The sequence below is a fragment of the Oncorhynchus keta genome, chromosome 12, assembly GCF_023373465.1.
Source record: "Oncorhynchus keta strain PuntledgeMale-10-30-2019 chromosome 12, Oket_V2, whole genome shotgun sequence".
Classification (NCBI taxonomy): Eukaryota; Metazoa; Chordata; class Actinopteri; order Salmoniformes; family Salmonidae; genus Oncorhynchus; species Oncorhynchus keta.
The window spans coordinates 44,910,431-44,922,930 of record NC_068432.1 but is presented as its reverse complement, the minus strand read 5'-3'; the positions used below and the strand labels follow the sequence as shown (position 1 = coordinate 44,922,930).

The following is a 12,500-nucleotide window of genomic DNA, read 5'->3' as shown; positions in this document are numbered from 1 at the left end:
ATCATCAAATTATCCACTTACTATCACCATACTATCAACATTCTATCATCAAATTATCCACTTACTATCACCATACTATCACCATACTATCAACATACTATCATAAGTAATACCTGAGAAATGTAGGAGCAAATTACTTATTTTATCTCTATTACTGATATATAGGGCCTTGGTGATACATGCTGGACTTAACTTGATCTTAAATGATAGTAATTATTGCAAATATAACTTTATGTACAAGCTTTACATTCCATTTACAGGACAATCAAAGGTTTCCCTAATACTGTAAAGGAGCAATCTGTAAATTATCTGCCCCCACGTGGGAGCAAAATTAAACAAAAACTAGATTAAAACCGTTGTATTTATGTCAATAGCAAATTCCTACTCTTCTTTTATACTGAATATATATATTTGGAGAGGGTATATTTGCATAGACCCCTTCAATATTCAAAGGAACACTTTTGTTTAAAAAAATAATCTAATTTACAGATTGCGCTTGTAAGACTAGAAAAACACTCATGTGAAAATATCAGTTCCAAAAAGCAAACATTATGCTTAGAAGACGATGAATGTGTCAAAATATAGGTAATAACACATATCAAAATATACCAAACAAAAATAAATACAGTACATGGTATAGATTTACAGTATATTAGTCAAAATGTCAAAAACTATAACACAGAATTCTAATCCATTGCAGAGTGCCTTGGACATTTGGACAACTTTGGTGTAATGCCATACTGTAATCTGAGGTGTTTTTAGTGTCTTTGGGATGTTGACGCTGTAAGTGAACCTGAGAATGTTTTGTCCTGTTGTATAAAGCTGGTGTGGCTGCATATGATCAGGTCTGGGTTAGGGTGCCATTATCCATACGGTCTTCTGATTTCCCTTCTAGCTTAGGTCTTTAGGTCCAGGTCTTGGTACCCACAATGAATAGATGGAAGAACAAAGTGTACTGTACAAGTTCAATGTTTCCCCAGGCTTCTGTATCCACTGAACCAGACCAGGGTTTTAAGGCTGGTAGATGGGCCACATCACATTCAGGTGAATGGTTGTTGAATAGCCATAAATAGACTGGCTTTTCTTCTAACCTGATGGTGTTCAGGTGAATTGGTTGATGGGGTATTTCCTATGGTATCTCTTCTAACTGACCTGAAGACAGACCTGAAGACAGACCTGAAGACAGACCTGAAGACAGACCTGAAGACAGACCTGAAGACAGACCTGAAGACAGACCTGAAGACAGACCTGGAAGACAGACCTGAAGACAGTGGGGCACAGACAGATCTGTGGGGCTAAGACAGATCTGTATGGTGGTGGAAGGATTAATTCTTCATGTCCTCGTTCTCCATGTCCTCTATGGATTTTCTCTTGAAAAATCCAGCCTGGTGGAGCAGAGAAGACAACAGTGAACACAACATAATCCAGAATTCACATCCAAACTCAAGTCTCAAGTTTGAGTTCAAGTTTAATAGATTTAAAAGTGCATTTCACACATGATCACACCATGTTGAGCCTCTCTATAACACAAGCCTTGACCCTACTCTCTAAGGGTGTCTCAGGGAGAGTTGAGATATGTAAACATATATACATATATACATATAATACACACTTGTACATGTGTGAGATAGGACAAATATAAGCACCCACCAAATTATTATTATTATTAATAATAATAATACTTATTGTTGTATTTGGGAAGATCCAATGTATAATCGATTATAAGTTCCCTGCAGACAGAAGGTTGTGAACACACACATACCTTCCATAGAGCGAAGATGACCAGTGCCAGAATCAGCAGTCCTATGAGGATACTGACTATAATGATCCACAGTGGTATACCTCCCAAAGCCTCTTTAGAGACCTGGATCTTCACCTGGATGGAAACAACAGTGTTAAAACAAGCAAAGGACAAAAAGCCAACAAATAAAGGCTGTGTTTACACAGGCAGACCAATTTGATATCTTGCACAATTATTAGCAAAACAACTCTTCTGATTGGTCTAAAGACCAATAATTGGGCAGAAGATCAAAATTGTGTTGCCTGTGTAAGTGCAGCGGAATCACATGTTAATTAATAGGTAATTGCACTCACATCTCTGGCGTAATTGGTGGCACTCAACACGAAGAGATCAGTGTTCAGGTTCTCCAGAGTGGCATTAACAATCATGTGAAGGCTGGAGAACTCTGCCTGTGGAGCAAAGAGCAATTAAATTCATCACTCAATATACCAATACATTTGTCAGTTAATAAATGTATCAATCAATCAATCAAAACAATGAATGAACAAGTGACACTTCACTGTACTCACTTTGATAAAGGTGGGCTTCCACACCCTGAAGGTAACATTGACCTGGCTGTTGTTGACGTGAGGGATGGAGCAGATAAATGACTTACACGGGTGGTCCTTACAGCCCTGCAAAGGAGAGTACACACACTGTGACACACACTCACGTACACACACACACTCATACCACACTCACACACAGTAGTGCTGACTCACCACCAGGAAGACACTGAGGGTCTCTTTTAGGATTGATGGTGTGCGTGTTGTTGTTGTTGATCTTTAAAGGGTTAATCAGATCCCTGATGTGACATCTCACATCCTGTGGGAGAGAGAAAAGGTCCATCAATCAATTATCAATCAATCACATTTGGATCAACGTGATCCACACCACCACAGTTCTACAGAGTGTTCGACTTCACTGTGTGATTGTCTGATGACTGGTACTGAACCATGTGCAGGGGATACTGGTAGACTGTCTATCTCTATGGTACAGTACACAGTAGAGAAGCCTTACCTGTGAGGAGGTGACATGTGTCAGGTATAGCAGGATGTTCTCTCTAGGTGATAGGTACGGGTACATCACCCTCAGCTTTAGAGGAGGAGTCTCCATATTCACATCCTTTTTAACCTAGAGACCAGAGCGAGAGATAGGAAGTCACACTTCTTTCAGTCAAAATGTGACCACATGTTGGTTTTTTTGAGCTTGGCAACTTAGAATAAGTGTCTTACTTTGGGTATATAATGAGTTAATTGCAGCCTACTCAGTCACTTTTATAGCTACTGTTACAGTCCTCCTGGGCTGTATACAGAGTTCCCTGAATTCCTATTGACCTCGTAGTCATTTTTGGTAACTTCAATATTCACATGGAGAAGTCCACAGCCCTCACTGCTGCTGAATCAGCCTACTTTTCCAGCCTGATTGAGGAGAGTAAAAATAATCAAACATTTATTTTTGATACAGTCGCAAAGCTAACTAAAAATAAGCATTCCCCAAGTGAGGATGGCCTTCAGTTCAGCAGTGATGAATTCATTAACTTCTTCGATCGTTCATGATAATTAGAAAGCAAATTCTTTGAGTATGCATATTTCACCAAAACTCAGTTTTCATGAGTCTGCACAGAACTGCAAAAACCGCGGATCAAAGTTTTTGTATCCTGTATCTCTCGTCACATTCATGAAAATAGTCATGGCCTCTAAACCTTCCAGCTGGCTACTGGACCCTATTCCAGCTAAACTACTGAAAGAGCTACTTCCTGTACTTGGCCCTCCAATGTTGAACATAAATGGCTCCCTATCCTCTGAATGTGTACCAAACTCACTAAACGCGTCAGTAGTAAAGCCTCTCCTGAAAAAGCCGAACCTTGACCTGGATGTTTTACTCGGCCTATATTGAATCTCCCATTCCTCTATTATTATTATTATTATTTTTAGTTTTTGCTCAGCAACTCACTGCCTTCCTGAAGACAACCATGTATACAAAACGCTCCAGTCTGGTTTTAGACTCCCTCGTAGTACTGAGACCGCACTTGTGAAGGTGGCAAATTACCTTTTAATGGTGTTAGACTGAGGCTCTGGGTTGGTCCTTGTGCCCTAGAACTTAGTGCCACTTTTGACACCATCGATCACCACATTCTTTTGGAAAGATTGGAAACCCAAATTGGTCTATACCAGCGGTTCTTAAACTTTTGCAGCCTGGGACCCAGATGTGAAAGTCGGTGTTTTCCTGGGACCCAAGCTTAGAAAAACTACACATAAATATCGGTACATTTCATTGCCCTTATTCCTAAAACGAATGCAATATAGACAAAAACAAATAACAATTAAATTAAATATCCGTATAAATATCTATTAATGTTTATTTTCCCCCATTAAAAACCCCCATTATTTTCCCCCATTAAAAACACTGACATATCTGTCTAGGTTGGAACTGTTGCTGTTAAAATACAATACATCATTTAATTCTTACCTGGAATAAACAGATTGATCACATCACACAGATGTATAACAGAACACACAGGCTTGTTGATCGTGCTGTAACAGTACAGGAGAAAAATGATCAGGCTGTACATCTACTGTAGAAATGATCAGGCCTGCTGTACATCTTACTGTAGAAATGATCAGGCCTGCTGTACATCTTACTGTAGAAATGATCAGGCCTGCTGTACATCTTACTGTAGAAATGATCAGGCCTGCTGTACATCTTACTGTAGAAATGATCAGGCCTGTAGGAATGATCAGTCCTGCTGTATATCTTACTGTAGAAATGATCAGGCCTGCTGTACATCTTACTGTAGAAATGATCAGGCCTGCTGTACATCTTACTGTAGAAATGATCAGGCCTGCTGTACATCTACTGTAGAAATGATCAGGCCTGCTGTACATCTTACTGTAGAAATGATCAGGCCCTGTACATCTTACTGTAGAAATGACAGTCCTGCTGTACATCTTACTGAGAAATGATCAGTCCTGCTGTACATCTTACTGTAGAAATGATCAGGCCTGCTGTACATCTTACTGTAGAAATGATCAGTCCTGCTGTACATCTTACTGTAGAAATGATCAGTCCTGCTGTATATCTTACTGTAGAAATGATCAGGCCTGCTGTACATCTTACTGTAGAAATGATCAGGCCTGCTGTACATCTACTGTAGAAATGATCAGTCCTGCTGTATATCTTACTGTAGAAATGATCAGGCCTGCTGTACATCTTACTGTAGAAATGATCAGGCCTGCTGTACATCTTACTGTAGAAATGATCAGGCCTGCTGTACATCTACTGTAGAAATTATCAGTCCTGCTGTACATCTTACTGTAGAAATGATCAGGCCTGCTGTACATCTTACTGTAGAAATGATCAGGCCTGCTGTACATCTTACTGTAGAAATGATCAGTCCTGCTGTACATCTTACTGTAGAAATTATCAGTCCTGCTGTACATCTTACTGTAGAAATGATCAGGCCTGCTGTACATCTTACTGTAGAAATGATCAGGCCTGCTGTACATCTTACTGTAGAAATGATCAGTCCTGCTGTACATCTTACTGTAGAAATGAAATGATAAGGCCTGCTGTACATCTTACTGTAGAAAATCATGATCCAGGCCTGCTGTACATCTTACTGTAGAAATGATCAGGCCTGCTGTACATCTTACTGTGGAAATGATCAGTCCTGCTGTACATCTTACTGTAAAAAAATGATCAGTCCTGCTGTACATCTTACTGTAGAAATGATCAGCCTGCTGTACATCTTACTGTAGAAATGATCAGTCCTGCTGTACATCTTACTGTAGAAATGATCAGTCCTGCTGTACATCTTACTGTAGAAATGATCAGGCCTGCTGTACATCTTACTGTAGAAATGATCAGGCCTGCTGTACATCTACTGTAGAAATGATCAGTCCTGCTGTATATCTTACTGTAGAAATGATCAGGCCTGCTGTACATCTTACTGTAGAAATGATCAGTCCTGCTGCACATCTTACTGTAGAAATGATCAGTCCTGCTGTATATCTTACTGTAGAAATGATCAGGCCTGCTGTACATCTACTGTAGAAATGATCAGTCCTGCTGTATATCTTACTGTAGAAATGATCAGGCCTGCTGTACATCTACTGTAGAAATGATCAGTCCTGCTGTATATCTTACTGTAGAAATGATCAGGCCTGCTGTACATCTTACTGTAGAAATGATCAGGCCTGCTGTACATCTACTGTAGAAATTATCAGTCCTGCTGTACATCTTACTGTAGAAATGATCAGGCCTGCTGTACATCTTACTGTAGAAATGATCAGGCCTGCTGTACATCTTACTGTAGAAATGATCCCAGTCCTGCTGTACATCTTACTGTAGAAATAATCAGTCCTGCTGTACATCTTACTGTAGAAATGATCAGGCCTGCTGTACATCTTACTGTAGAAATGATCAGGCCTGCTGTACATCTACTGTAGAAATGATCAGGCCTGCTGTACATCTACTGTAGAAACATGCACATTACTGTAGAAATGATCAGGCCTACTGTACATGCTTACTGTAGAATGATCAGTCCTGCTGTACATCTTACTGTAGAAATGATCAGTCCTGCTGTACATCTTACTGTAGAAATGATCAGGCCTACTGTACATCTTACTGTAGAAATGGTCAGTCCTGCTGTACATCTTACTGTAGAAATGATCAGTCCTGCTGTACATCTTACTGTAGAAATGATCAGTCCTGCTGTACATCTTACTGTAGAAATGATCAGGCCTGCTGTACATCTTACTGTAGAAATGATCATACATTACTGTAGAAATGATCAGTCCTGCTGTACATCTTACTGTAGAAATGATCAGTCCTACTGTACATCTTACTGTAGAAATGGTCAGGCCTGCTGTACATCTTACTGTAGAAATGATCAGGCCTGCTGTACATCTTACTGTAGAAATGATCAGTCCTGCTGTACATCTTACTGTAGAAATGATCAGGCCTGCTGTACATCTTACTGTAGAAATGATCAGTCCTGCTGTACATCTACTGTAGAAATGATCAGTCCTGCTGTACATCTTACTGTAGAAATGATCAGGCCTACTGTACATCTTACTGTAGAAATGGTCAGTCCTGCTGTACATCTACTGTAGAAATGATCAGGCCTGCTGTACATCTTACTGTAGAAATGATCAGGCCTGCTGTACATCTACTGTAGAAATGATCAGGCCTACTGTACATCTTACTGTAGAAATGATCAGTCCTGCTGTATCTTACTGTAGAAATGATCAGTCCTGCTGTACATCTTACTGTAGAAATGATCAGGCCTACTGTACATCTTACTGTAGAAATGATTGATCCTGCTGTACATCTTACCTTAGAAATGATCAGTCCTGCTGTACATCTTACTGTAGAAATGATCAGTCCTGCTGTACATCTTACTGTAGAAATGATCAGGCCTGTACATCTTACTGTAGAAATGATCAGTCCTGCTGTACATCTTACTGTAAATGATCAGTCCTGCTGTACATCCTTTTCTTAAATGATCAGGCCTGCTGTACATCTTACTGTAGAAATGATCAGGCCTACTGTACATCTTACTGTAGAAATGATCAGTCCTGCTGTACATCTTACTGTAGAAATAATCAGTCCTGCTGTACATCTTACTGTAGAAATGATCAGGCCTGCTGTACATCTTACTGTAGAAATGATCAGGCCTGCTGTACATCTTACTGTAGAAATGATCAGGCCTGCTGTACATCTTACTGTAGAAATTATCAGGCCTGCTGTACATCTACTGTAGAAATGATCAGGCCTACTGTACATCTTACTGTAGAAATGATCAGTCCTGCTGTACATCTTACTGTGGAAATGATCAGTCCTGCTGTACATCTTACTGTAGAAATGATCAGGCCTACTGTACATCTTACTGTAGAAATGGTCAGTCCTGCTGTACATCTTACTGTAGAAATGATCAGTCCTGCTGTACATCTTACTGTAGAAATGATCAGTCCTGCTGTACATCTTACTGTAGAAATGATCAGGCCTGCTGTACATCTTACTGTAGAAATGATCAGGCCTGCTGTACATCTACTGTAGAAATGATCAGTCCTGCTGTATATCTTACTGTAGAAATGATCAGGCCTGCTGTACATCTTACTGTAGAAATGATCAGGCCTGCTGTACATCTTACTGTAGAAATGATCAGGCCTGCTGTACATCTACTGTAGAAATGATCAGTCCTGCTGTACATCTTACTGTAGAAATGATCAGGCCTGCTGTACATCTTACTGTAGAAATGATCAGGCCTGCTGTACATCTTACTGTAGAAATGATCAGTCCTGCTGTACATCTTACTGTAGAAATGATCAGTCCTGCTGTACATCTTACTGTAGAAATGATCAGGCCTGCTGTACATCTTACTGTAGAAATGATCAGTCCTGCTGTACATCTTACTGTAGAAATGATCAGTCCTGCTGTACATCTTACTGTAGAAATGATCAGTCCTGCTGTACATCTTACTGTAGAAATGATCAGGCCTGCTGTACATCTACTGTAGAAATGATCAGTCCTGCTGCCCACATCTTACTGTAGAAATGATCAGTCCTGCTGTACATCTTACTGTAGAAATGATCAGGCCTGCTGTACATATTACTGTAGAAATGATCAGTCCTGCTGTACATCTTACTGTAGAAATGATTGACCTGCTGTACAATCTTACTGTAGAAATGATCAGGCTTTTTGTGCCATATGAAATGATCAGGCCTGCTGTACAGCTTACTGTAGAAATGACAGACCTGCTGTACATCTTACTGTAAGTGATCAGGCCTGCTGTACATCTTACTGTAGAAATGATCAGGCCTACTGTACATCTTACTGTAGAAATGATCAGTCCTGCTGTACATCTTGATTGTGGAAATGATCAGTCCTGCTGTACATCTTACTGTAGAAATGATCAGGCCTACTGTACATCTTACTGTGAAATGGTCAGTCCTGCTGTACATCTTACTGTAGAAATGATCAGTCCTGCTGTACATCTTACTGTAGAAAATGATCAGTCCTGCTGTACATCTTACTGTAGAAATGATCAGGCCTGCTGTACATCTTACTGTAGAAATGATCAGTCCTGCTGTACATCTTACTGTAGAAATGATCAGTCCTGCTGTACATCTTACTGTAGAAATGATCAGGCCTGCTGTACATCTTACTGTAGAAATGATCAGGCCTGCTGTACATCTACTGTAGAAATGATCAGTCCTGCTGTATATCTTACTGTAGAAATGATCAGGCCTGCTGTACATCTTACTGTAGAAATGATCAGGCCTGCTGTACATCTTACTGTAGAAATGATCAGGCCTGCTGTACATCTACTGTAGAAATGATCAGTCCTGCTGTACATCTTACTGTAGAAATGATCAGGCCTGCTGTACATCTTACTGTAGAAATGATCAGGCCTGCTGTACATCTTACTGTAGAAATGATCAGTCCTGCTGTACATCTTACTGTAGAAATGATCAGTCCTGCTGTACATCTTACTGTAGAAATGATCAGGCCTGCTGTACATCTTACTGTAGAAATGATCAGTCCTGCTGTACATCTTACTGTAGAAATGATCAGTCCTGCTGTACATCTTACTGTAGAAATGATCAGTCCTGCTGTACATCTTACTGTAGAAATGGTCAGTCCTGCTGTACATCTTACTGTAGAAATGATCAGGCCTGCTGTACATCTTACTGTAGAAATGATCAGGCCTGCTGTACATCTTACTGTAGAAATGATCAGGCCTGCTGTACATCTACTGTAGAAATGATCAGTCCTGCTGTATATCTTACTGTAGAAATGATCAGGCCTGCTGTACATCTTACTGTAGAAATGATCAGGCCTGCTGTACATCTTACTGTAGAAATGATCAGGCCTGCTGTACATCTACTGTAGAAATGATCAGTCCTGCTGTACATCTTACTGTAGAAATGGTCAGTCCTGCTGTACATCTTACTGTAGAAATGATCAGGCCTGCTGTACATCTTACTGTAGAAATGATCAGGCCTGCTGTACATCTTACTGTAGAAATGATCAGGCCTGCTGTACATCTACTGTAGAAATGATCAGTCCTGCTGTATATCTTACTGTAGAAATGATCAGGCCTGCTGTACATCTTACTGTAGAAATGATCAGGCCTGCTGTACATCTTACTGTAGAAATGATCAGGCCTGCTGTACATCTACTGTAGAAATGATCAGTCCTGCTGTACATCTTACTGTAGAAATGATCAGGCCTGCTGTACATCTTACTGTAGAAATGATCAGGCCTGCTGTACATCTTACTGTAGAAATGATCAGTCCTGCTGTACATCTTACTGTAGAAATGATCAGTCCTGCTGTACATCTTACTGTAGAAATGATCAGGCCTGCTGTACATCTTACTGTAGAAATGATCAGTCCTGCTGTACATCTTACTGTAGAAATGATCAGTCCTGCTGTACATCTTACTGTAGAAATGATCAGTCCTGCTGTACATCTTACTGTAGAAATGGTCAGTCCTGCTGTACATCTTACTGTAGAAATGATCAGGCCTGCTGTACATCTTACTGTAGAAATGATCAGGCCTGCTGTACATCTTACTGTATAAATGATCAGGCCTGCTGTACATCTTACTGTAGAAATGATCAGGCCTGCTGTACATCTTACTGTAGAAATGATCAGTCCTGCTGTACATCTTACTGTAGAAATGGTCAGTCCTGCTGTACATCTTACTGTAGAAATGATCAGTCCTGCTGTACATCTTACTGTAGAAATGATCAGTCCTGCTGTACATCTTACTGTAGAAATGATCAGGCCTGCTGTACATCTTACTGTAGAAATGATCAGGCCTGCTGTACATCTACTGTAGAAATGATCAGTCCTGCTGTATATCTTACTGTAGAAATGATCAGGCCTGCTGTACATCTTACTGTAGAAATGATCAGGCCTGCTGTACATCTTACTGTAGAAATGATCAGGCCTGCTGTACATCTACTGTAGAAATGATCAGTCCTGCTGTACATCTTACTGTAGAAATGATCAGGCCTGCTGTACATCTTACTGTAGAAATGATCAGGCCTGCTGTACATCTTACTGTAGAAATGATCAGTCCTGCTGTACATCTTACTGTAGAAATGATCAGTCCTGCTGTACATCTTACTGTAGAAATGATCAGGCCTGCTGTACATCTTACTGTAGAAATGATCAGTCCTGCTGTACATCTTACTGTAGAAATGATCAGTCCTGCTGTACATCTTACTGTAGAAATGATCAGTCCTGCTGTACATCTTACTGTAGAAATGATCAGGCCTGCTGTACATCTACTGTAGAAATGATCAGTCCTGCTGTACATCTTACTGTAGAAATGATCAGGCCTACTGTACATCTTACTGTAGAAATGATCAGTCCTGCTGTACATCTTACTGTAGAAATGATCAGTCCTGCTGTACATCTTACTGTAGAAATGATCAGGCCTGCTGTACATCTTACTGTAGAAATGATCAGGCCTGCTGTACATCTTACTGTAGAAATGGTCAGTCCTGCTGTACATCTTACTGTAGAAATGATCAGGCCTGCTGTACATCTTACTGTAGAAATGATCAGGCCTGCTGTACATCTACTGTAGAAATGATCAGGCCTACTGTACATCTTACTGTAGAAATGATCAGTCCTGCTGTACATCTTACTGTAGAAATGATCAGTCCTGCTGTACATCTTACTGTAGAAATGATCAGGCCTACTGTACATCTTACTGTAGAAATGGTCAGTCCTGCTGTACATCTTACTGTAGAAATGATCAGTCCTGCTGTACATCTTACTGTAGAAATGGTCAGTCCTGCTGTACATCTTACTGTAGAAATGATCAGGCCTGCTGTACATCTTACTGTAGAAATGATCAGGCCTGCTGTACATCTTACTGTATAAATGATCAGGCCTGCTGTACATCTTACTGTAGAAATGATCAGGCCTGCTGTACATCTTACTGTAGAAATGATCAGTCCTGCTGTACATCTTACTGTAGAAATGATCAGTCCTGCTGTACATCTTACTGTAGAAATGATCAGGCCTGCTGTACATCTTACTGTATAAATGATCAGGCCTGCTGTACATCTACTGTAGAAATGATCAGTCCTGCTGTACATCTTACTGTAGAAATGATCAGTCAGCTGCTGTACATCTTACTGTAGAAATGATCAGGCCTGCTGTACATCTTACTGTAGAAATGATCAGGCCTGCTGTACATCTTACTGTAGAAATGATCAGGCCTGCTGTACATCTTACTGTAGAAATGATCAGTCCTGCTGTACATCTTACTGTAGAAATGATCAGTCCTGCTGTACATCTTACTGTAGAAATGATCAGGCCTGCTTTACATATTACTGTAGAAATGATCAGTCCTGCTGTACATCTTACTGTAGAAATGATCAGGCCTGCTGTACATCTTACTGTAGAAATGATCAGGCTTGCTGTACATCTTACTGTAGAAATGATCAGGCCTGCTGTACAGCTTACTGTAGAAATGATCAGACCTGCTGTACATCTTACTGTAGAAATGATCAGGCCTGCTGTACATCTTACTGTAGAAATGATCAGGCCTGCTGTACATCTTACTGTAGAAATGATCAGGCCTGCTGTGCATCTTACTGTAGAAATTATTGTTGAAAGAAAGTCTAGGTTGGAACTGTCTGTTAAAATACAATAAATATGTTTTATTCTGAACTGGAATAAACTGATTG

The 12,500-nt window shown here is 40.2% G+C and overlaps 1 protein-coding gene and 1 long non-coding RNA gene across 2 annotated transcripts in view; both read right to left on the bottom strand.

Moving 5' to 3' along the window:
• The window catches only part of LOC127906401 (uncharacterized), a 2,389-nt gene extending 1,140 nt beyond the window's left edge, over positions 1 to 1,249 (bottom strand). Inside the window, exons 1-2 of the long non-coding RNA XR_008061213.1 lie at positions 1,209 to 1,249; positions 1 to 1,176 (exon numbers count right to left, since the gene is read on the bottom strand). The exon at positions 1 to 1,176 is cut by the window's left edge and continues 1,140 nt beyond it. This is a non-coding gene — a long non-coding RNA (uncharacterized LOC127906401). The remainder of the gene's footprint in view (positions 1,177 to 1,208) is intronic.
• Positions 1,250 to 1,298: 49 nt separating this feature from the next.
• LOC127906397 (integrin alpha-1-like) lies at positions 1,299 to 2,988 on the bottom strand. Its single transcript, XM_052458451.1, has 6 exons — positions 2,801 to 2,988; positions 2,503 to 2,605; positions 2,311 to 2,415; positions 2,095 to 2,190; positions 1,763 to 1,876; positions 1,299 to 1,385 (listed from the first exon to the last, which is right to left on the bottom strand). Exons 4-6 carry the CDS (start codon positions 2,167 to 2,169, stop codon positions 1,326 to 1,328), a joined length of 249 nt encoding a protein of 82 aa, XP_052314411.1. The 5' UTR covers positions 2,170 to 2,190; positions 2,311 to 2,415; positions 2,503 to 2,605; positions 2,801 to 2,988; the 3' UTR covers positions 1,299 to 1,325.
• Between the last annotated feature and the right edge of the window lie 9,512 nt (positions 2,989 to 12,500).